The 24,205-nt window shown below is 32.0% G+C and overlaps 3 protein-coding genes and 1 long non-coding RNA gene across 10 annotated transcripts; all 4 read right to left on the reverse strand.

The window, feature by feature from the left end:
- Positions 1-2,123: 2,123 nt before the first annotated feature.
- LOC123208365 lies at positions 2,124-6,287 on the reverse strand. The gene is made up of 3 exons (XR_006500772.1): positions 5,675-6,287; positions 3,418-3,485; positions 2,124-2,616 (listed from the first exon to the last, which is right to left on the reverse strand). It is a non-coding gene; the product is annotated as an uncharacterized LOC123208365 (long non-coding RNA).
- Positions 6,288-11,351: 5,064 nt separating this feature from the next.
- Positions 11,352-13,329, reverse strand: LOC123208364. The gene is made up of 2 exons (XM_044625830.1): positions 13,052-13,329; positions 11,352-12,064 (listed from the first exon to the last, which is right to left on the reverse strand). The coding sequence occupies exons 1-2, from the start codon at positions 13,114-13,116 to the stop codon at positions 11,527-11,529; spliced, it is 603 nt and encodes a 200-aa protein (XP_044481765.1). The 5' UTR covers positions 13,117-13,329; the 3' UTR covers positions 11,352-11,526.
- A 120-nt stretch (positions 13,330-13,449) lies between these two features.
- LOC123208361 (protein DETOXIFICATION 24-like) lies at positions 13,450-16,978 on the reverse strand. 4 transcript variants are annotated; one of them, XM_044625823.1, is made up of 10 exons: positions 16,909-16,978; positions 16,466-16,736; positions 16,046-16,294; positions 15,416-15,957; positions 15,033-15,119; positions 14,777-14,833; positions 14,438-14,676; positions 14,242-14,360; positions 14,048-14,134; positions 13,450-13,737 (listed from the first exon to the last, which is right to left on the reverse strand). In XM_044625823.1, exons 2-10 carry the CDS (start codon positions 16,469-16,471, stop codon positions 13,639-13,641), a joined length of 1,485 nt encoding a protein of 494 aa, XP_044481758.1. In that variant the 5' UTR covers positions 16,472-16,736; positions 16,909-16,978; the 3' UTR covers positions 13,450-13,638. The 4 variants fall into 4 exon arrangements, with proteins under 4 accessions (XP_044481758.1, XP_044481757.1, XP_044481759.1 ...); XM_044625822.1 differs by lacking the exon at positions 16,909-16,978 and having other exon boundaries at positions 16,466-16,776; XM_044625824.1 differs by lacking the exon at positions 16,909-16,978 and having other exon boundaries at positions 16,461-16,770.
- A 3,533-nt stretch (positions 16,979-20,511) lies between these two features.
- Positions 20,512-24,005, reverse strand: LOC123208363 (protein DETOXIFICATION 24-like). Of its 4 annotated transcripts, none has more exons than XM_044625828.1 (9): positions 23,742-24,001; positions 23,327-23,577; positions 22,697-23,238; positions 22,102-22,188; positions 21,840-21,896; positions 21,498-21,736; positions 21,302-21,420; positions 21,111-21,197; positions 20,512-20,714 (listed from the first exon to the last, which is right to left on the reverse strand). In XM_044625828.1, exons 2-9 carry the CDS (start codon positions 23,570-23,572, stop codon positions 20,616-20,618), a joined length of 1,476 nt encoding a protein of 491 aa, XP_044481763.1. In that variant the 5' UTR covers positions 23,573-23,577; positions 23,742-24,001; the 3' UTR covers positions 20,512-20,615. The 4 variants fall into 4 exon arrangements, with proteins under 4 accessions (XP_044481763.1, XP_044481762.1, XP_044481761.1 ...); XM_044625827.1 differs by having other exon boundaries at positions 23,327-23,601; XM_044625826.1 differs by having other exon boundaries at positions 23,327-23,662.
- Between the last annotated feature and the right edge of the window lie 200 nt (positions 24,006-24,205).

The raw sequence follows: 24,205 nt of genomic DNA on the forward strand, positions 1-24,205 counted from the left end.
CCCATTTCGTTCCAAAAATCATTATTCAGAATTATGGTCACAACCTCTTTACCTTGATTGCTCTTTGCATATTTAGAATCAATAAAAAATCTGTCAGTGACCATCGCTTGTAAGTCATGCTTATGCTCAAAAAGACTTTGCAATGCGATGAAAGTCGTAGCAAATCGGGTTACACCAGGCCATATAATTTCTCTCCAACCTTCTCTTTTCCTTAACCAATCTATCAATAATGTATAATTATAAATAAACTCTGTGACAAGAGATGCACATTTGGAAATTCTGACAATATGATCCATTTCACCAATATCTTTCAAAATCAAATTAATACAGTGTGCTGCACAAGGTGACCAAGTAATATTTTGATATTTTTCATATAACAATCTTCCAGCTGTTTTATGGTTAGCTTTATTATCAGTCACAAAATGGACAATGCTTTTAGGCCCACCCATAATACTATTTCCTCAAACAACCTAAATAATGTGTTTGCCCCTTTACAATATCAGATGCATCCACTGATTTGATAAAACAAATCCTTTTTTGATAATACACTAAGAAATTTATCAATGACCTACTAGAAATGTCTATCCAACCATCAGCCATGAGTGTACAACCAACATCTTCCCAATTTTTTCTATAACTATCAACAAGTAATTGAACTTCCTTTTTTAAATCGTTTAACAAATTCACCCGTGCTTCATAATATGTTGGCTACTTATATCCAGGCCTAATTATAGTTATGGCATCTAACATAGGCTAAAAATAAATAAAATTTAGTGCATTAAGAGGGATGCAAGCGTCATATAAGAACCTCACAACAACCATGTCAACTCTTAATTTGGCTTCTTTTCCAGCCAAAACACTCTTTATTGAAGGTTGAGACCCACTAGTAGTCCTTGGAGCAAAAAAATCACCGACACCAATTGGTCTTTTTCTTTTTGAATCATTTGTCATTCTATTTTCTTTTCTAAAAGATCCAATATTACCTTTATTTATGTTCATTGGAGGAGACAAACCTTTGAATTCTTCACGTGCAATATCACCCTCAAATTGAGATATAGTAACACCAAAATAAGTTGCATTTCTACAAAAATCTTGTTTTTCTTTATTTTTTGTAATAATCTCATCTAATGCATTTATCATTTGATATCTAACATCATGAGGAACTTTAGTACATGGACCAACGTCACCTTTCTTTCTGACCAAATGTTGTTTCATTTTATATATACCACCTCCTTTAGTTGTCTTACCACAATATAAACAATTCAAGATTTTCCTTCCATTCTCATCAATATTCTCAGAAATATGTGTCTAAGCAATATCACCTTTTACTCGACATAGTGTCGAAGAAGCTCCAACCTTGGATGATGACATACTTCTACTTTATCTATCTATTGGACACAATAACAAACCATCATAAAAATATATGTCAAATATATATACATATATACACACATAAACAGAGACTATTATGAATAGAAAACTTTTATAATTCGCATATGTCATGTTTGAAATGCGAAACATAATTTCTATATGTATGCAAATAAATATATATATCTTTATTATAATAACATAATTAGGTTTTTAAAGTATAACTTTTAATTTTTAAATTAAATAACAACAATATTCGTAATGTAAAAGTTGGAGACTCAAAAACTCATAATCAAGTTTATTATTCAACATACATAACTTTATACATTCGTAATAAACAACAATATTCGCAATTTGATTAATCACTACTCTGGCTTGCGATAAGAAAATTGTGATATATTGGTTTATTATATATATATATATATAGGGTGCCATAGAATACCAATATTCAACTTTTAAATTCTTAAAAATTAATTACATTATGAATGAAGTACATCCGACATATAACATAGATTCATAATAAAATTACAAATTGATAGTATAAAATTACAAATTAATAATAACATATTAAATACACAATAACAATAAGTTAATTTTAAATTAACAATAACAAATTCATTTTTTATTAAGCATTAAGAGCCAAAACATATTGAATTAAAAAAACAAATAAATATGATGATGATTTTGTTGGCTTGCTGTGCATCAATTAACCAAAAGAAAACAAAAGCTTAAACATATTGAATTACAAAAACAAATAAACATAGTGATGATTTTGCTGGCTTGCTGTGCATCAATTAACCAAAAGAATACAAATATAAAGTGTCACTGTTGCAGCAATTCAAAGTAAATATAAACAGTCTACTTTTACTTTTCCAGAATGCACTTTTCCAACTATCAGTTTATACATTCAAACGGAAAGAATTTTATACGTTCAAACATAAAAAATTTAAATCAAAATTACACAACCTTACAATGACTAGCCTACCGTTAGTACTGTTGGAGTACAATCGTTGGTTACTATAGCACGGGAATTTGTTGTCTCAGCCTGCGATATCGTCGACAGCAGCAACAAATACAGACATTAATATTTGTTGTTGTCTAGACCTTTGATCGAAACTAATATTCAGTAGTGTTCTTATCGTCGTCAACTATTGTCGTCGTTGGCAAAAGTCTTCCAACCGTCGTCGGCAAAAGATCAACTATTGGGATGAATTTAGAATAAGTCGTCGGCAGCCAAAACTTCACAGCCTGGAAGAAGAAAAAAAGAAAGAAGAAAACTGTTCACTTTTAAATAAAACACTGAATAGTGAACTGCTAAACCGGGTTTGACTGTAAACCGACTGTGAACTGGCGGCTCAACCGCGGTCTAACCTGATTTTTACTCTAAAATGGTTTTATCCATTATATAAACCGTCTACAGTACCGGGTCACGGTTAAACCGGTCAAATCGGTCAGTCCGATTTGGTTTTTCAATAATATTATTATTTATAAAGGGTGATGTGAGTTGTGAGACTCATTTCCATTTATGTGAGGGTTTTGAAAGTGGGTCGAGTACTTATTTATAATGAGTGAAGTAAGTTCTTGAAACCTATTTTTTTAATTTGAGACTTTTGCAAATCTATTTTTACAAATAGATAACTTTACTACTTTCATTATATTACAATTCAACAATCTTTTATATATATATTTGTTTGAAAACATAAATTTTAAAAAAATAATTTTTTTAAGTTAAAAATTATTTTGCGTTGGGCTTGAGCTCATGGTTGCTAATTTAGGGTTCAATCAAGCTGAACCGCCAATCAAATCTAACTCTTACTTACACTCAAGTTGACTAATTAATACTTTTTGCCTGAATTTTTAATCCAAGCTTCAACTGAATTTTATGTTCTTTCAAAGAAAGTTTAGTTCAGTTAAAATAGATACACGCAGCAATCGAATGAAATCATATGAATAGGAGAAGAAAGCTTTTAGAAATATTACTAGATTCAATCTACTTACTCTATACATACATAAAAGAGCAAATGAAAGAAAGGACCAAGTTAATCTCACTTTTTCCTTTAGAAAGATCTGAAGTTCAGTAGTTGCTGAGGCTGAGCATACGTATTAGGCGTCTCCACCTGGTGAGAAAATGAAGTTCTTAGAGATAAGAAGTAATATCAGCCATGGATGAGGTGTATAAGTAGATGAAACAAGGTAGTACAAAACATTCAAAGTTAAGGAAAATTAATTGTATACACTATTAGATTTATTTCAATGACTGATAGTATATTTCATAATTTAAAACCAATGGTAAATACTAATGGTCCCGATAGATTAATATTAAGACATCCTATGTAGTGGATTATTATTATAATGGGGAAGGTTTATATCGGAGCAACTCCTTTTTCACATAATTAGTAAGCTATTGGATTTAAGCACTTTTCATACTTGAGATTCAATACATTATTAAGCAAGCACTTTTCATAATTAATTAGCTATGCAAAAAAATTGAGGCTTCTGATAAATTATTGTCCTAATACAATCAAACAGGATCTACATTAAATCCTTACATGCAAAATATCCTTTTAATCCAATAAATTGATCTAAGGAAATATTAATTCAGTAAATTGATAAATTAAGTCATATATTTTATCTTTAATTCAGTAAATTGAGAAATCACATCCGGTCAAAATATTAATTTTTATTTAAAGATTAATTTTATAAATTTAATTACACAATTTCAAATTTTAAATTAATATCGTTTGAAATATTAATTTATGAAGGTATTTTTATTATTATATTAAAAGGGAAAATTATTAATTTATAATTAAACTAAAGTCACTAACAAAATTAAAATGATAGATGTGTATTTGAATTTTCTAAAGTTAATTAGTGAAACTTTGTTAATGGACTAAACTGTCTTTTGGCTGTAAGATAATTGGTACAAACTGAATCATGAGCATTACTAAACATTAGCAACATTAATATAATTTTACAACTAATGAATAACTTTTTTAGCATGGTTAAGGAAAACCATTAACCACTCAAATTATGTCAAAAAAACAAGTTTCTATTCTAAAAGCAAACAAATGACATTTTATGACCTTCCTCCAAGTATTAATTGTGAAATTAGTTAATTGTTAAAATAGATACACCAAAAGGACAAAACACCCTTCATAACTTTTAGTATTTAATTATTTATTATAGATTAATAATATTTTACCACCCAAAAATTTACGCATGTTTTGTACTTAAAAAAAAAAATTCTATTTTGATGTTAAAATGTCATTTTTACATCGGAATGGTACGATTCTAGTCAAAACCGTATTAAAATAGTACAATTTAAAAATTATTCTAGTTGAAATCACAATATTTCGAGATGATTTTAGTTGAAATTGCACCAGTCAAACTGATGATATTTTGGATGGAATCACACTCAAATGGTGTAAATTCAATTCAATCAAAATCGTACTAATATGGTGCAATTTCAATATTATTGCACGATACTAGTATGATTTTGATAGAATTACACTGTTATTCCGATGTGATTTTGACATAATTCTAACCCAAATTTTAATTATAATCATTGTGATTATGTATTTGGGATTGGTTGAAGTTAGCATTAAGGTTTTGATTTTTTTCAATTGAAAATAGAGGCCTAAATGATAAATTATAAAGTTGATGAGAGAACATGTAATTTGTTTATACTTTAGGAATGTAAGTGATATTAATCTTATAATATTTATATATTCTAAAAATTGATAAAAATACCTTTTAACTGTTTTCATAAAATAGTCATTTTCATGAAAATTTAAGCACGAGAACTTATTTTGTTGGGATAGTTCGAGTGCGACGTGGTCATTTTCAGAATTTGTTATCCACTATAATTGGCCCCGTATGTCATTTAGGGTTTGAACTACAAATATGTGGTTGTGGTGGAGAAACTGACTTCGATTTTGATGTTTATGTTTTGATTCGAAACCCAACTTTCTAGGACCAGTTTGTATTTGACTGGTAGCTAAGAAGGGCACGAGCTCAGCTCGTTGAGACTCCAAGAATCTCTTTGAATATTTTAATAGAATGTAGGTTAATATGAGGGAGAAAATTTAAGGGATATATCCAAAGCATTCAAACTTAAAAGGGAACAACTTTTGTGTAACATTTTACTTGAGGTGATAATTAGTATGCATAATTTGTATTTTGTGTGCACATGATAAGAAATCTCCTAATTCTATTAAAAGTTTCTCGAACTTTTGCTCTATTTTCCCTTCATCCAAACAAACTGTAAGTATAAATCAAACTAATTCCAGGATTACAGAAAACATACCCGGTTGCCTGAATCTGACATTTGATAACGATTTGGTGATCCGATGTACTCTTGGAAATTTCCATAACACAATTTACTGATTTTCTCTCTCGTTTCTGCAAGAGTCCTTCCAGAGAATTGATTTTGGAAGAGTACTGTATTGATCACTGTTCTTCTGCTTCTGTTTTTGTTACTGTTAACCTCCTAATGGAAGTTACATCCATTTTAAATAAGAGAAGGAGTGGCAGTTATTAAAAATAACTGCCAAGGGCAATATTGTAATATCGCCTATCATGGGTTAGTCTTGTAACCCTAATGGATCAGGTCAACCCATCATGGGTGGACCAGATCCAATATCTCCCACTCACACATGATGGGTGATCCGAATCACAATACTCTTCTATAGAAATCTTACAGAACAAAGCAATTCATACTAGCAAATGCGTCGTGCGGCCTTACAAGCAACCTGCACTTGAGAGCTAATTTACTATGCATCTGTTAAGAATAACATAGTCGCTTCAACCCAAAATAAAATACAGCGTTAGTCTCGCAGCACCCTAGACTTATTCGATAACACTAGCTCCTTTTAATCCCTCATTTATTATTGTGTTATACTCCTATGTATCCATGATCAAGTCTAATCTCCTGTATGAGTGACATGATCAGTCGGCCAATGGACACACGTAATATATAAGTCTTCCTCATCTACTCGGAATTCTCAATTTAAACTTAGTTGCTTTTCTAGTCATGTTCCATAGACCAAATCATTCATGGCCATAGGTTCTAAGCTAAAATAATAACACTAAGAATAAACATCAAATAACAGCAAAGAGTCAAAGGGTACCATCATGAGGTAATCCTCATAAAGTCTCACACAGTGAAGGAGTAGGAATTCATCCTTCCACTACTTTAAACGGTCGTCTTATTCATGCACATATGGTATGAATCATGTGCTACAACATGTATCTTTTCAAAATGTCATTACCAACATTGTACAAATCTTAGTTCAGTCGCTGCACTTAGCGCCTAACCTGAGTTCTTAATCATCTCTCTAATCTTGTAGGTATCTTTATCTATTAAGAACTTACATCTAGCATTCACAAGTTATTTGGACGTGGGGAATCCAAATTGGTCATTTTCAAATCTATCAAGTCATGACCTCATCTTGATTAATCATCAAGGTGACATATCAAATAATTCATTTCTTGAACAATTCTCATTATCTAAGTGCGCTTTAAGCGACATCAACCTCAAGAAATATGTCTCATCTTTGCACGCTCTCCTCAGCGTCAAAGGCGATTGCTCATATGAGAGAGCCAATCAAACTTGTGTGACATTATCATCTTGTTGAGATTTCAAAAATAAATAATGTGTATATCTATAAACACCATGAATTCAAACACATAAAATAAATTCAAACTCTTTGATGTTCTAACGTTGTGTTACAAGTACAATATATATACTCAACAAGTCATCTATCTTATTCTACGCAAGCCAATAGACTTAACATGTGTAAGATATACATCTCTTGGGATCGGTTTAGTTAGAGGATCAGCAATCGTGTTATGCAGAGAAATATATTGTACGATCACTTTCTTCTTCGAAATGATGTCTCTGACAAAGTTATATCTGGTGTCGATATGTTTGGTTCTATTATGGAATTTAGGATCCTTTATGAAAGCTATTGCAGCTTGATTATCACAATGCATAACTATAGGACCAACTGATGCATCCATAACAACCAAATTTTCAAAAAATCTTTTCAACCAAACAGCTTCTTGCATAGCAGCAGAACATGCTACAAATTCTGCTTCCATTGTGGATAAGGCTATGCATGTTTGTTTCTTACTGCTCCAAGATATAGTGTTATTTTGGAGTAAGAAAGCATAACTTGAAGTTGATTTGCGTTGGTCCCAGCCACCATCCCAGTCAGCATTTGAATAGCCAACGATACGCAAATCTTTTCCTCGGTAGCATAAACAATAATCCATAGTGCCTTTTAGATATCTTAATATCCTCTTTACAGCCTTCTAGTGTTCTCTTCCTGGATTTAATTGATATTGAATAACCAATCCGACAATAAAGCATATATCGAGACGAGTATACATCATCGCGTACATGAGACTTCCAACCGTATTTGAATAAGGTACTAAAGACATTTCATTTCTTTTGTTTTGAGTCTTTGGACACAAGTCTTGGCTCAATGAATCACCTTTTGACACAGGATTATCTACGGGCTTGCAGTTTCCCATGTTGAATTGTTCTAGAATCTTTTGGATATAATGCTCTTGTGATAGAGCCAAAAGTCTCTTTGAACGATCCCTTTTGATTTTTATACCTAAAATATAATCTGCTTCACCCATATCCTTCATGTCAAAATTTGCAGATAACCAAATTTTAATGCCCATCACATATTCCAAATCATTTTCAACTATCAACACATCATCCACATAAAGAGATAGAATTGCAAATTTGTCATCAGACCTTTTCACATAAACATAATGATCTTGTTCTAACATCTTAAAATTATAAGACAATATCGCCTTATGAAATTTTAAGTACCATTGTCTTGATAACTGTTTTAGGCCATATATAGATTTTTGGAGCTTGCATACTTTGCGCTCTTGCCCTTACCACAAAACCTACAGGCTGATTCATGTAGATTTCTTCGTCAAGCTTTCCATTAAGAAAAGCTGTTTTGACATTCATCTAATGCAATTCTAGATCTAAATATGCTACTATAGCTAGAATGACACGGATTGAAGTAAACCTCATAACAGGCGAAAAAGTTTCTTCATAATCTATACCTTCTTGTTGAGTATAGTCTTTTGCCACTAGGCAAGCTTTGTATCTATCTATTGAGCCATCCGCCTTTCGTTTAATTTTGAGAATCTATTTATTCCTAATGGGTTTTCGACCCGATAATAAATCCACTAGACTCCAAACTTGGTTAAGTTCCATGGATTTCATTTCTTCCTCTAATGCTTCTTGCCACTTTTCCTTATTAAGGGATGATAGAGCTTCTTTGATATTCTTAGGCTCATCGTCTACTGGAGGAGCAGTTATAAAAACTTCATTTTCAATTTTGAAACGTCTCTTAGGGATTTGAGAACGTCCGCTCCTACGCAATTAAGGATCTTTGCTTCCACTATCCGAAATAAGTTGGAGCATAACCTCATTGCTCCCACTATCTGTAACAGGTAGAGACATCATCTCTTGTGACACAACTAATGGTCGTTGGGATGAACCTTCTCTATATTCCTCTTCCGTTTCATACAGATGAAGACTTTTATCGATATTACCCTTTTCAGGAAATTCATTTTCTATGAATATCATATCTCGAGATTCTATTTCAGTCATTCTTCCATCAGAGTCCTCTCCTATGAACACGAACCCTTTGGAGTGTTCAGAGTATCTTATAAAGATATATTTTTTACCTCTTGGACCTAATTTTCTGAATTTATGGAATGTGTCATGGATATATGCAGCAGACCCTCAAGGGTGCATCATATTTAATTCAGGTTTCCTACCTGTCCATAACTTATAAGGTGTAAAAGTTACTGACTTAGTAGGCACACGGTTAAGTATATAAGTCGCAATCAATAAAACATCTCCCCAATACGAAATCAGAAGATTTGCTTGCGTCATCATAGACCTAACCATTTCCAACAGTGTTCGATTTTATCTCTCCGCTACACCATTTTGTTGCGAAGTTCTGGGAATCATTAATTGCCTCATAATTCCTTTTTCACTACATAATTTCTTAAATTCGGTAGATAAATATTCACGACCTCGATCAGTTCTCAAGGCTTTTATTCTTTTGTCTAATTGATTCTCAACCTCATTCATATAATGTCTAAAGTAATCTATTGCTTCTGACTTATAAGAGATCAAATAGACATAACCAAAACGTGAATAATCATCTATGAAAGTGATGAAATAGAATACTCTTTTTCTAGCTCTAACATTCATAGGTCCACAAATATCTGAGTATACAAGTTGTAGAGGAACTTCAGCTCTAATAGTTTTGCCAAAAGGTTTTCTAGTAGTTTTTCTTGCTAGACAATGCTCACAAATAGGCAAATCTACTTTCGTGATAGGTCCTAATAAACTTTCACGAGCCAATCTATTCATTCTCTCTTGGCCAATATGCCCTAATCTAGCATGCCATCTATTTGCATCTACATCTAGAGTATTAGGAGTTACAAATAAAGAAAAACTAATAGTATTATCATTAATACAATTTAAGGTGTCCAGCACCATAAAACCTTCAGACATAAATCCACATCCATAAAACATATCGTTATAATAAAGTTTAACCAAGTTTTAAGAGAAAATAAAACAATATCCCAGTTTTAACAGAACCATTACAGAGACTAGATTTCGTCGAATTTCTGGAGCATATAAAACATCATGTAGGTATAAGGTTTGACCACCGCGCAAAACCAATTTGCATGTGCCCATTCCTTTTACTTCAACTTTAGTATTATTACCTACATATATCTACCGTGTTTCCCTCGGTATTCGACAAAATTCTACGAAAGTGTCTCTGTCACGAGCTACATGGTCTGTGGCTCTTGAGTCTATAGTCCACATAGGATGAGATTCAGTTAAGAAAATAGTACTGGAAATATAAATCTCACAATTTGAGATAAGATAAGACAATACCTTTTTCGGCTCCGTGCATTCACGGGCGAAATGATCCTTGTTACCACAGTTATAACAGGTCAGTTTAGACTTATCTCTTTTCCCATAGCGCTTGCCTCTTTTGCGCTTGAACCGTTTGTTCTTGTTCACAGGTCCTTAGACGATTTCTTTTCTTTTTCCAGATTTTTGCCATTTTCTCTTATAGCCAGAAAACTTCTTTGAACTGGACTCAACAACATATGCTTGAGCATTTGGTCTAGCAGCCTCTAAACGCTCAGCTTCCAGTTCAAGATGGCGAGCAATATCATCAAAAGTTCTGATATTGTCATTATGGGTCATGTACACTTTCATGTGCTCCTAACTATCAGGAAGAGATCGTATAACAGCCTGCACTTGCTGTTCATCAGTCAGTTCATGCCCAGCCTTCTTCAGCTCAGTTATCGTGTTTGACATTTCCCTTAGATGTTGCTTTATTGGCTTATTGGGAACTTTCTTATATGTGTCAAACTTGATGGTCAACTGTCATAGTTTAGAGACGGTCGTTCCTCCAAACGTTTCTTTCAATGCTACCCACATAGCATTCGCAGTTTCAAATTGCTCATACTGATAAGCAATATCATCATTCATTGAGCTTATGAGTATTCCTCTGGCAATCGAATCTTTCTTTTTCCAGGAATTATAAGCATCCATATTACGCTTATGTTGGGTATTATTAGGATTTTGCCCCTCAGCCAGTTAGGCCTCATCCATAACCTGATTAACAGCTTCCAAGGCATCCTGTTCATTTACGATATAGTGCATTCTCATCTTCCATATTTTATAATTGTCCTCATTCAATCTTTCTCCCTTATTCAAATTGGCAATTATGTTTTTCGAAGTTATTTCAATATATAACTATAGAGATACGCAACACAACACCAATAATAAGATATATACACATTTTATTGTCGCAATTGTGCATTAAAAAATTAAAATATGTCACATAAGGCATAGAGTCGAAAGTTCACTATGTTCCCAATCATCGTCTATGACACAAATGTTTTACATTTTAACAATTAATCCAATCGCATCAATGTATATTCTAGACGAGAATAATTGAATTCTATCAGTCTCAGAATTCCCACAAATAATCCATAAAACATATATATTATATCAACATTGAGAGTTCAACATAACAATAATTCAAAAATAAACAAATATGCATGAAATAAATATGGACATGAAATTCAATGATTATGACTAACTTCTGAACCATCCTTGGCTTGAGATTTGTACAATTTAAAATAGGGCATCCTGTTAATCAAACGCTCTTCATATTTATAAGGATTTGATCTCCACCAATCAGATTGAGAAAAAACATTTTCTTTATCTCTAACAATACTAAGAGTAACTTTATCTAAGATAAAATTATTATCATGCTTGCGATACCTTACATGCCTCGCACTTCGTTGATTTGGGAAAATTGAGAGTGATGTAGATTTTCTTATATTCATTACTATTCTACGTTTTTCAACGAGCTGTAATTCATCCACACATTGCCAATAATTCTTGAATTTCTTGCCCCGGACAAGATTAGAAATTATTGAAGTCCAATAATCTAGCAATGATCTTAGTAATCCAGATATCCTCTCCTTTTCAGTTAATTTTATGTCCTTGTCTTTTAAATCATTATATCTCTCATGCATGACACCAAGGTGAGTGAAAAGATTGTGCACTTGATTCATCTTATAATTCAAATAGTAGTCCTTAGTCAATATGTTCACCCTATATATATGACCAACAAATGAACAATAATAAATTATACATGCATAACAATATAAACAATACATGTTCACATGTATAGCAAAGCATAATTCAAAACCATGATCAAAATAACATCTATAAGTATTTAATTCACGCATAAACAGATCACACAGAACTGAATCTGAGCTAATATAAGCTGCCCAACATAAATAGAAGCATCCACGCGCTCCCACTCGCCAAAATACTATCTCATGCGCTTACACGCAATAGACAACTCAATTTACATGCATCACGGGCCTCCACGTGCCGGAACCTGGTCCTCACGAGCACTCACGCGCGGTCAAAGCGCTGACCGTTGATCGGTCAATAGTTTGACCATTGACCGATCAATAGTTGACCGGGTTACCATGGGTTAGGATCCGGGTTGGATCGACCGGTTGACTAAACGGGTTGCACCGTTGACCATTCAGATCGGACAATTGGGTTTTCCCAACCCGATTGTGAACCGTGACGCAGTGTGAACCCTAACATTTTAACGGCAAAATTGGTCGTCTTTCAGCCATCCTCAGGCGACAATTTCATAGGGCTTTTGAAGCCTGTGACATGACGATGAAGATACATCAAATTTCAGGCGACAAAGTCACCAGATTTTGGCGAATTAAATGCATGAATGTCACGGTTTTTGGGTGAAACATGGACCACTGAATTTCATCCAATTTCATGCGATTCCGTGCAATTTTTTTTCTAATTAATCATGAAACTAATATCCAGGATTCATCCTAACACGATTCTAAGCATCAATTTCACAAAAATTGCAATAAATCCATCAAAAAGCATAATCATCCGTACGCATTATTTAATAAATAAAATACTGTTCACGTAAATTCAATCCCTAAACATGCTTCCTAATCATGTTTATATCACTAGTATCACAATTGCACAAATATAAGTGGCTCTGATACCAATGTAAGCATAAATCAAACTAATTCCAAGATTACAAAAACATACCCGGTTGCCTGAATCTGACAATTGATAACGATTTGGTGATCCGATGCACTCCTGAAAATTTCCATAACACAATTTGCTGATTTTCTCTCTCGTTTCTGCAAGAGTCCTTCCAGAGAATTGATTTTGGAAGAGTACTGTATTGATCACTGTTCTTCTGCTTCTGTTTTTGTTACTGTTAACCTCCCAATGAAAGTTACATCCATTTTAAATAAGAGAGGGAGTGGCAGTTATTAAAAATAACTGCTAAGGGCAATATTGTAATATCGTCTATCATGGGTTAGTCTTGTAACCCTAATAGATCAAGTCAACCCATCGTGGGTGGACCGGATCCAATATAAACTAATACCATTAATTTAAAATTCATAGAAATTTCAAGCAGGAGTATTTTTCTCAAGAAATTGGGATTGAGAAGAACACAATATGTTTCTTCTCAAGATAAATCAGACTAAATAATTCAAGTTAGATTTATTTTTCACTCTAAAATTGCAAACATCATCAGAATAATTTCATTTCTCCCTAGGAGTTATTTCTTTGAAATAATTAAGGAAAAAGAAAAGGTTTATCAAAGTCATGAACTCGGAGATTAGTTAATCTCCACTTTCAGAAATAGAACCAATGGAGCTCTGATTAGATTCTTCTGCTGGTTTTAGAAGCCATCGATTTATGCGTTTGAATGCTTTGTTGGCCTACAAGAGGAAGAAAACACATTTAGTGCATTTAAATTAGTATACTTGATTTTGCATTTAAATTAATACAAAAATATGATAAACACAAAATCCATCTCAAAAATTCAGAAATTTAGTGCAAAACACATTTTTATTACTAGGGCATTTTTTATTTAAATATCTCTAAAAGAACCTATAAAATTAACAGTGCTTCATATCTTTGTCTTCTCTAAGATGAAGTTTTCTACAAAAGAACATATTATATATAGGAGTAAAATGAAAGAATGGTAATTGTGTAATTTTCATGAAGAAGGATGTAATAGATATGTACCTGCTCATCCCAATCTGTCCTCCAAACAACGTAGGAAAGAATAATTATTTGCAATGCTACACCCGCCAATAATCCAACCCACAAACCCTGTCAGTTTTTTAACACATCGGACTGTGATTCACATTTATTATTTAGCTTGAATAATTTCAAATTTTCAGCTGTTTAAATTATTTTGTGATTGATTTAATTCTCACCTTAACTCCATGATTCAGCACATATCCCAGCAAGCATCCTACTGGAATTCCGATCAAGTAGTAGCTTCCCAAGTTAATAAATGCAACCACACCTTGAAATCCAGCACCTACAGCCACACCTGATGAACACAATAAAATAACACTTAATTTTTCTTTTCCGAACATTAAATTTACGGAATAATTTAATAAGTTTTACCTGAAAGAACTGACTGAATACTGTTAAGCAAAAGTGAGAAAGCAAGGAAAACGGATAATTCTGATATAGCGTCTGCAATTTCCTCACTAGTAGTGAACAGATATGAAAGTTGACGACCAAAGGCCAAACAAAGGACAAAAAATAACACTCCAAAAAATGTGGAGGTCATTATTATAACTTTAATGGAAAATTTTGCTGCTTTAGCGTTCCCACCTCCCAACTCATTTGACACCCTAACACTAAAAAAAAAAAAAAAAAGCAGTGGCCAAAGGATTCAACATTAAATGGACTAACAGATATATAACACTTGAGATAAATATATTTACCAATTGAACGTACCATGAAGCAGTAAGGAAGCCGAGGCAGATCATAAATTGAAGTCCACTCACATTGAGGCTGCAAAAAGAAGCAAGCATGCATTATGATAGCTTGTTATTAATTTTTAACATTTATTTATATATATTTTTTACCACATCAATTTTATATACAAATTCTATATTTAAATGATCATTGTAGAATGGCATTGCTTTAAAAAAAAAACAATAATTTAGCTTATAGTCAAACAGCATATAAGGAACATACAAATCATTCTTACCAAATAGAGAAAGCAGATATAGCGACGGTAGCATTTTTCAGGTAACCAGCCAATAAGACTAGGATTGAGTAGTACCAGAGCTCCAAGCTGTCCAGATAAAAGGATAACATTTATACGGCTCTTAATATTTCTCTCATGAGAAAGACTTTATTTAATGTTTTAGTCAATTATAGTCTATATTTTTGTAATAATGCTATGTGTTTATATTTTTAATACATAAATTGAATTTATTTTTAATTTAAAATTATTTAATATATAATAAAACATCATCTATATACATGAATTTATATTAAAAATGTACAAATAACCTTATAAAGATAATTGTTTTTTTAAAAAACGCGTTGACATCATATTAAAAAAGAAAAAAATGCAAAAAAGCTTACCAGAGCATCACGCCGGAGGATAGAGAGAGCTTTATAACAGGGGAGATATCAGTGAAGGCAGCTGTAGTAAATCCTTTCCAAGAATGAGGACACCAACCACCAAAAATGTACACAAACTCTCCAATAACCACAGACCAAGCTGATATATTGAGTGAGGCCATTGCACCGCCAACCCCTAACCCAAGTTTGCTCACAAACAACCACGATAAAAGCACATGAAGTGGAAAAGAAATTGAAGATAGCCATCCAATTACCATATTTTTGAGTTGTGCTTGTAAGAACATTTGGATGGTCAAACCAAATACAAAGTTATAAACAAATGGAATCAACCATAGAGATATGGAGCCACTAGCTACTGCTATTTCTTCATCCTGCCCAAGTAGTTTTAAAATTGGCTTCGTGAAAATGAAGATTGGGAGCAAAATTGTCGTTGTTACACCATCAACTATCCATGATCGTTGCAAGAAAACGCCCATCATGTGATCATGCCCAGCTCCAAATGCTTGCCCACATAATGTTTCTGTTGCACTTGACATTCCCAGCTTCCAAAATGAAGAGAAATAAATTTAATCGCATATATGTTGATTCATTTTCAAATATATATGTACTTAGGAGGAGCTTAGTGATTACTAGTATTCCATCGAAAAAGCGCAGAATAATGCTCTGAACGAGTGCGTATGCAGCTAGATCTATTGCATCAACATGTCCAAGAAAGCTTTGCGTCACAACGATAAGTCCAAAACTTGTCACTCTTGTAATTATTGCAGGAAATGCGATCCGCCAAATGAGTTTCGTTTCCCTCCAAATCCTGGTTTTTAGATGACTGCTACCATTTTCTTCTGCTACCAGAAGCCTTTCTTCCACTCCATCATCCATGATCTATGTAAAACATCAAATAGAACAGGCTGCTCAATTTCAGAAAATTACCTAAAATACTCAATTATGTTGTGTACTTAACGCTGCAAACTACATATGATAGTAGAAATTAATGTTTATTATCTACAATTTAAGAAATAACCGCAAAAACAAAGGAAAAAATAGATACCTCACCGGCATTAAGATATATGAGTGCCGCACAGAATTAAACCATCAAAGGCAGCGAAAGCTTAGGCAATACGATCAATGGTGTATATAATTGGGTGGACAATTGTATCTGCCGTTCTTAGAAAAATTAATGTGCATAGCCTATTTAATGTCAGACAATAAATACTGTTTCACCTTTCAAACCTATTTTCAGACTCCTATGCTGCCACATTTAATAACTTCCTGGACCATCAAATCATTTAGAAATCAGGATATTTCTGAAGAGGGTAGGCGAAATCTGTGGTAGACAAAAGATGTCATATTTCTTACAGAAAAATAGAATTTGCAAGGTTTATAAATAATTTTTGTAAGTATGATGTTAAATATTATAGATTTAAATTTCATACTATAAAATATTTCGATCCTAAAACTTTGGTTATTCTATTTGCTTGCTTCCCAGAAACAATTACCTCAAGAATTAAGATCATTTTTGAAGCATCCATTGATCAAATGCCAATCTCCAGAATTAACTAATTTTCCCAATTAATGAACTACTTTAATTGTCAGTATACGTCTTTTCGCTAACGATATCGTTTAATTCAATTAACCACACAAATTTCAACTCATTTGGATAGCGAATTGGTAGATCTAGCAGACGTGGCGTTGATGGATCCTCAAGACTTTGAACTACAAAGATGTGGCGGAATCCAATTTGGTACAAGTTTCAGTACGTTCACATAGGAAACAGACTGATCACGAGGCATGCATATTGGGACAGGACAAAATAGACCCAACAGTCTACGACAACTATATATATATATTTGACTGGTAGGCAGAGGATCTGACACTAGATGAATGTAAGTCTAGTTAAGCAAGTTGAGGCTTACTTGGGTTAAACTTGACTTAAGGAAATCAAACTCAAATCTAGGTCTAAATTTGATGAGTTTTAATTAGGTTGAGCTTATGCTCGATTAATATAATAAGTTAAATTTAAGTTCAAATCAATATTATAATATTTTTAAAAACTAAATTTAAGTTTAAACTATTTCATTATTATTTTTTTAAATCTATATTTTTTAATACAATATGTGGAAGATAATTGAATTTGTGATAGAAATATTATTTATAAAGGGTGATGTGAGTTGTTAGACTCATTTCTATTTATGTGAGGGTTTTGAAAGTGGGTTGAGTACTTATTTATAACGAGTAAAGTGAGTTCTTGAAACCTATTTTTTTAATTTGAGACTTTTGCAAATCTATTTTTACAAATAGATAACTTTACTCCTTTTATTATATTACAATTCAACATTCTTTTACATATAATTTTGTCCGAAAACATAAATTTTAAAAAAATAATTTTTTTAAGTTAAAAAATATTTTGCGTTGAGCTTGAGCTCATGGTTGCTAATTTTGGGTTCAATCAAGCTGAACTGCCAATCAAATCTAACTCTTACTTACACTCAAGTTGACTAATTAATACTTTTTGCCTGAATTTTTAATCCAAGCTTCAACTGAATTTTATGTTCTTTCAAAGAAAAGTTTAGTTCAGTTAAAATAGATACACGCAGCAATCGAATGAAATCATATGAATAGGAGAAGAAAGCTTTTAGAAATATTACTAGATTCAATCTACTTACTCTATACATACATAAAAGAGCAAATGAAAGAAAGGACCAAGTTAATCTCACTTTTTCCTTTAGAAAGATCTGAAGTTCAGTAGTTGCTGAGGCTGAGCATACGTATTAGGCGTCTCCACCTGGTGAGAAAATGAAGTTCTTAGAGATAAGAAGTAATATCAGCCATGGATGAGGTGTATAAGTAGATGAAACAAGGTAGTACAAAACATTCAAAGTTAAGGAAAATTAATTGTATACACTATTAGATTTATTTCAATGACTGATAGTATATTTCATAATTTAAAACCAATGGTAAATACTAATGGTCCTGATAGATTAATATTAAGACATCCTATGTAGTGGATTATTATTATTATAATGGGGAAGGTTTATATCGGAGCAACTCCTTTTTCACATAATTAGTAAGCTATTGGATTTAAGCACTTTTCATACTTGAGATTCAATACATTATTAAGCAACCACTTTTCATAATTAATTAGCTATGCAAAAAAATTGAGGCTTCTGATAAATTATTGTCCTAATACAATCAAACAGGATCTACATTAAATCCTTACATGCAAAATATCATTTTAATCCAATAAATTGATCTAAGGAAATATTAATTCAGTAAATTGATAAATTAAGTCATATATTTTATCTTTAATTCAGTAAATTGAGAAATCACATCCGGTCAAAATATTAATTTTTATTTAAAGATTAATTTTATAAATTTAATTACACAATTTCAAATTTTAAATTAATATCGTTTGAAATATTAATTTATGAAGGTATTTTTATTATTATATTAAAAGGGAAAATTATTAATTTATAATTAAACTAAAGTCACTAACAAAATTAAAATGATAGATGTGTATTTGAATTTTCTAAAGTTAATTAGTGAAACTTTGTTAATGGACTAAACTGTCTTTTGGCTGTAAGATAATTGGTACAAACTGAATCTTGAGCATTACTAAACATTAGCAACATTAATATAATTTTACAACTAATGAATAACTTTTTTAGCATGGTTAAGGAAAACCATTAACCACTCAAATTATGTCAAAAAAACAAGTTTCTATTCTAAAAGCAAACAAATCACATTTTATGACCTTCCTCCAAGTATTAATTGTGAAATTAGTTAAATGTTAAAATAGATACACTAAAAGGACAAAAACACCCTTCATAACTTTTAGTATTCAATTATTTATTATAGATTAATAATATTTTACCACCCAAATTTTTACTCATGTTTTGTATTAATAAAAAAAATCTATTTTAATGTTTAAATGTCATATTTACATTGGAAAGATGTGATTCTAGTCAAAATCGTATTAAAATAGTGCAATTTAAAAATTGCACTATTTTCATACAATTCTAGTTAAAATCACAATATTTCAAGATGATTTTAGTTGAAATTGCATTGGTCAAACCAATGATATTTTGAATGGAATCACACTCAAATTGTGTGAATTCAATTCAATCAAAATCGTACCAATATGGTGCAATTTCAATGTTATTGCACTATACAAGTATGATTTTGATAGAATTACACTATTATTCCAATGTGATTTTAACATAATTCTAACCCAAATTTTAATTATAATCACTGTGATTATGTATTTGGGATTGGTTGAAGTTAGCATTAAGGTTTTGATTTTTTTAAATTAAAAATAAGGGCCTAAATGATAAATTATAAGGTTGATGGGAGAATATGTAATTTGTTTATACTTTAGCAATGTAAGTGATATTAATCTTACAATATTTATATATTCTAAAAATTGATAAAAATACCTTTTAACTGTTTTCATAAAATAGTCATTTTCATGAAAATTTAAGCACGAGAACTTATTTTGTTGGGATAGTTCGAGTGCGACGTGGTCATTTTCAGACTTAGTTCTCCACTATAATTGGCCCAGTTTGTCATTTAGGGTTTGAACTACAAATATGTGGTGGTGGTGGAACTGACTTCGATTTTGATGTTTATGTTTTGATTCGAAACCCAACTTTCTAGGACCACTTTGCATTTGACTGGTGGCTAAGAAGGGCACGAGCTCAGCTTGTTGAGACTCCAAGAATCTCTTTGAATATTTTAGTGGAATGTAGGTTGATATGAGGGAGAAAATTTAAGGGATATTTCCAAAGCATTCAAACTTAAAGGGAACAACTTTTGTGTAACGTTTTACTTGAGGTGCTTTGTGCACATTATAAGAAATCTCCTAATTCTATTAAAATTTTCTCTAACTTTTGCTCTATTTTCCCTTCATCCAAACAAACTAATACCATTAATTTAAAATTCATAGAGATTTCAAGCAGGAGTATTTTTCTCAAGAAATTAGGATTGGGAAGAACACATTAGATGAAATAAAATTGATCAAACTATACGTGACAATATGTTTCTTCTCAAGATAAATCAATCAGACTAAATAATTCAAGTTGGATTTATTTTTCACTCTAAAATTGTAAACATCATCAGAATAATTTCATTTCTCCATAGGAGTTATTTGTTTGAAATAATTAAGGAAAAAGAAAAGGTTTATCAAAGTCATTAACTCTGAGATTAGTTAATCTCCACTTTCAGAAATAGAACCAATAGAGCTCTGATTAGATTCTTCTGCTGGTTTTAGAAGCCATCGATTTATGCGTTTGAATGCTTTGTTGGCCTACAAGAGGAAGAAAACACATTTAGTGCATTTAAATTAGTATATTTGATGTTGCATTTAAATTAATACAAAAATATGATAAACACAAAACCCATCTCAAAAATTCAGAAATTTATTGCAAAACACATTTTTCATTCTTGCTACTTTTGCAAAACTGTTCCCTCCCAGCTCTTACAAATATACTTGTTATCCAAATATATTACTAGGGCATTTTTTATTTAAATATCTCTAAAAGAGCCCATGAAATTAACAGTGCTTCATATCTTTGTCTTCTCTAAGATGAAGTTTTCTACAAACTTGGCTATCATAGGTGAGAACATATATAGGAGTGAAGTGAAAGAATGGTACAATGGTCATTGTGTAATTTTCATGAACATGGATGTAATGGATACGTACCTCCTCATCCCAATCTGTCCTCCAAACAACGAAGGAAAGAATAATTATTTGCAATGCTACACCCGCCAATAATCCAACCCACAAACCCTGTCAGTTTTTTAACACATCGGACTGTGATTCACATTTATTTAGCTTGAATAATTTCAAATTTTCAGCTGTTTAAATTATTTTGTGATTGATTGAATTCTCACCTTAACTCCATGATTCAGCACATATCCCAGCAAGCATCCTACTGGAATTCCGATCAAGTAGTAGCTTCCCAAGTTAATAAATGCAACCACACCTTGAAATCCAGCACCAACAGCCACACCTGATGAACACAATAAAATAACACTTAATTTTTCTTTTCCGAACATTAAATTTACGGAATAATTTAATAAGTTTTACCTGAAAGAACTGACTGAATACTGTTAAGCAAAAGTGAGAAAGCAAGGAAAACGGATAATTCTGATATAGCGTCTGCAATTTCCTCACTAGTAGTGAACAGATATGAAAGTTGACGACCAAAGGCCAAACAAAGGACAAAAAATAACACTCCAAAAAATGTGGAGGTCATTATTATAACTTTAATGGAAAATTTTGCTGCTTTAGCGTTTCCACCTCCCAACTCATTTGACACCCTAACACTACAAAAAAAAAAAAAAAAAAGCAGTGGCCAAAGGATTCAACGTTAAATGGACTAATAGATAGATAACACTTGAGATAAATATATTTACCAATTGAACTTACCATGAAGCAGTAAGGAAGCCGAGGCAGATCATAAATTGAAGTCCACTCACATTGAGGCTGCAAAAAGAAGCAAGCATGCATTATGATAGCTTGTTATTAATTTTTAACATTTATTTATATATATTTTTTACCACATCAATTTTATATACAAATTCTATATTTAAATGATCATTGTAGAATGGCATTGCTTTAAAAAAAAAAAAAAAACAATAATTTAGCTTATAGTCAAACAGCATATAAGGAACATACATATCATTCTTACCAAATAGAGAAAGCAGATATAGCGACGGTAGCATTTTTCAGGTAACCAGCCAATAAGACTAGGATTGAGTAGTACCAGAGCTCCAAGCTGTCCAGATAAAAGGATAACATTTATACGGCTCTTAATATTTCTCTCGTGAGAAAGACTTTATTTAATGTTTTAGTCAATGAGCAATGCTATGTGTATCTATTTTTGATACATAATTCATGTACACAGTAATATATCATCATATAATTAGGTGATTTTAAAACATGTGTCATCATATAATAAAAAAACATCCAATCACATGATAACACCTCATTTGTGTACACAAATTGGGTACCAAAAATGGGTATACATAATTTTATTGTTAGTCAATTATTGTCTATAGTTTTTGTAATAATACTATATGTATACATTTTTAAAACATAAATTAAACTTATTTTTAATTTAAAATTATTTAATATATAATAAAACATCATTTATATACATAAATTTATACTAAAAATGTACAAATAATTTTATTGTTACCTCAAATAACCTTAAAAAGAGAATTGTTTTTTTAAAAAACGCATTGACATCATTTTTTTTTTTTTAAAAAGGCAAAAAAGCTTACCAGAGCATCACACCGGAGGATAGGGAGAGCTTTATAACAGGGAAGATATCAGTGAAGGCGGCTGTAGTAAATCCTTTCCAAGAATGAGGACACCAACCACCAAAAATGTACACAAACTCTCCAATAACCACAGACCAAGCTGATATATTGAGTGAGGCCATTGCACCACCAACCCCTAACCCAAGTTTGTTCACAAACAACCACGATAAAAGCACATGAAGTGGAAAAGAAATTGAAGATAGCCATCCAATTACCATATTTTTGAGTTGTGCTTGTAAGAACATTTGGATGGTCAAACCAAATACAAAGTTATAAACAAATGGAATCAACCATAGAGATATGGAGCCACTAGCTTCTGCTATTTCTTCATTCTGCCCAAGTAGTTTTAAAATTGGCTTCGTGAAAATGAAGATTGGGAGCAAAATTGTCGTTGTCACACCATCAACTATCCATGATCGTTGCAAGAAAACGCCCATCATGTGATAATGCCCAGCTCCAAATGCTTGCCCACATAATGTTTCTGTTGCACTTGACATTCCCAGCTTCCAAAATGAAGAGAAATAAATTTAATCGCATATATGTTGATTCATTTTCAAATATATATGTACTTAAGAGGAGCTTAGTGATTACTAGTATTCCATCGAAAAAGCGCAGAATAATGCTCTGAACGAGTGCGTATGCAGCTAGATCTATTTCATCAACATGTCCAAGAAAGCTTTGCGTCACAACGATAAGTCCAAAACTTGTCACTCTTGTAATTATTGCAGGAAATGCGATCCGCCAAATGAGTTTCGTTTCCCTCCAAATCCTGGTTTTTAGATGACTGCTACCATTTTCTTCTGCGACCAGAAGCCTTTCTTCCACTCCATCATCCATGATATATGTAAAACATCAAATAGAACAGTCTTCTCAATTTCAGAAAATTACCTAAAATACTCAATTATATTGTGTACTTAACGCTGCAAACTACATATGATGGTAGAAATTAATGTTTATTGTCTACAATTTAAGAAATAACTGCAAAAACAAAGGAAAAAATGGATACCTCACTGGCATAAAGATAAATGAGTGCCGCACAGAATTAAACCATCAAAGGCAACCAAAGCTTAGGCAATACGATGAATTGTGTATATAATTGGGTGGACAATTGTATCTGCCGTTCTTAGAAAAATTAATGTGCATAGCCTATTTAATGTCAGACAATAAATACTGTTTCACCTTTCAAACCTATTTTCAGACTCCTATGCTGCCACATTTAATAACTTCCTGGACCACCAAATCATTTAGAAATCAGGATATCTCTGAAGAGGGTAGGCGAAATCTGTGGTAGACAAAAGATGTCATATTTCTTACAGAAAAATAGAATTTGCAAGGTTTATAAATAATTTTTGTAAGAATGATGTTAAATATTATAGATTTAAATTTCATACTATAAAATATTTCGATCCTAAAACTTTGGTTATTCTATTTGCTTGCTTCTCAGAAAGAATTACCCCAAGAATTAAGATC

This window comes from Mangifera indica, chromosome 2, assembly GCF_011075055.1.
Source record: "Mangifera indica cultivar Alphonso chromosome 2, CATAS_Mindica_2.1, whole genome shotgun sequence".
Taxonomy (NCBI): Eukaryota; Viridiplantae; Streptophyta; class Magnoliopsida; order Sapindales; family Anacardiaceae; genus Mangifera; species Mangifera indica.

Bases quoted from the DNA above. Each gene is read 5' to 3' on its own strand.
- LOC123208361 (XM_044625823.1), bottom strand. The intron at 14,361-14,437 runs GTAAAACTTATT...TGTGTTCATCAG, and splicing joins TATTCAGTCAGTTCTTTCAG to GTGTGGCTGTAGGTGCTGGA. The intron at 13,738-14,047 runs GTACATATCTAT...TTCCTCTTGTAG, and splicing joins GGACAGATTGGGATGAGCAG to GCCAACAAAGCATTCAAACG.
- LOC123208363 (XM_044625828.1), bottom strand. From the start codon at position 23,572: ATGGATGATGGAGTGGAAGAAAGGCTTCTGGTCGCAGAAGAAAATGGT. The intron at 21,198-21,301 runs GTGAGAATTCAA...AAAAACTGACAG, and splicing joins TGCTGAATCATGGAGTTAAG to GGTTTGTGGGTTGGATTATT. The intron at 20,715-21,110 runs GTACGTATCCAT...TTCCTCTTGTAG, and splicing joins GGACAGATTGGGATGAGGAG to GCCAACAAAGCATTCAAACG.
- LOC123208364 (XM_044625830.1), bottom strand. From the start codon at position 13,116: ATGGAAATTTTCAGGAGTGCATCGGATCACCAAATCGTTATCAATTGT. The intron at 12,065-13,051 runs GTATGTTTTTGT...TCATATATATAG, and splicing joins TGTCAGATTCAGGCAACCGG to GGTGAACATATTGACTAAGG.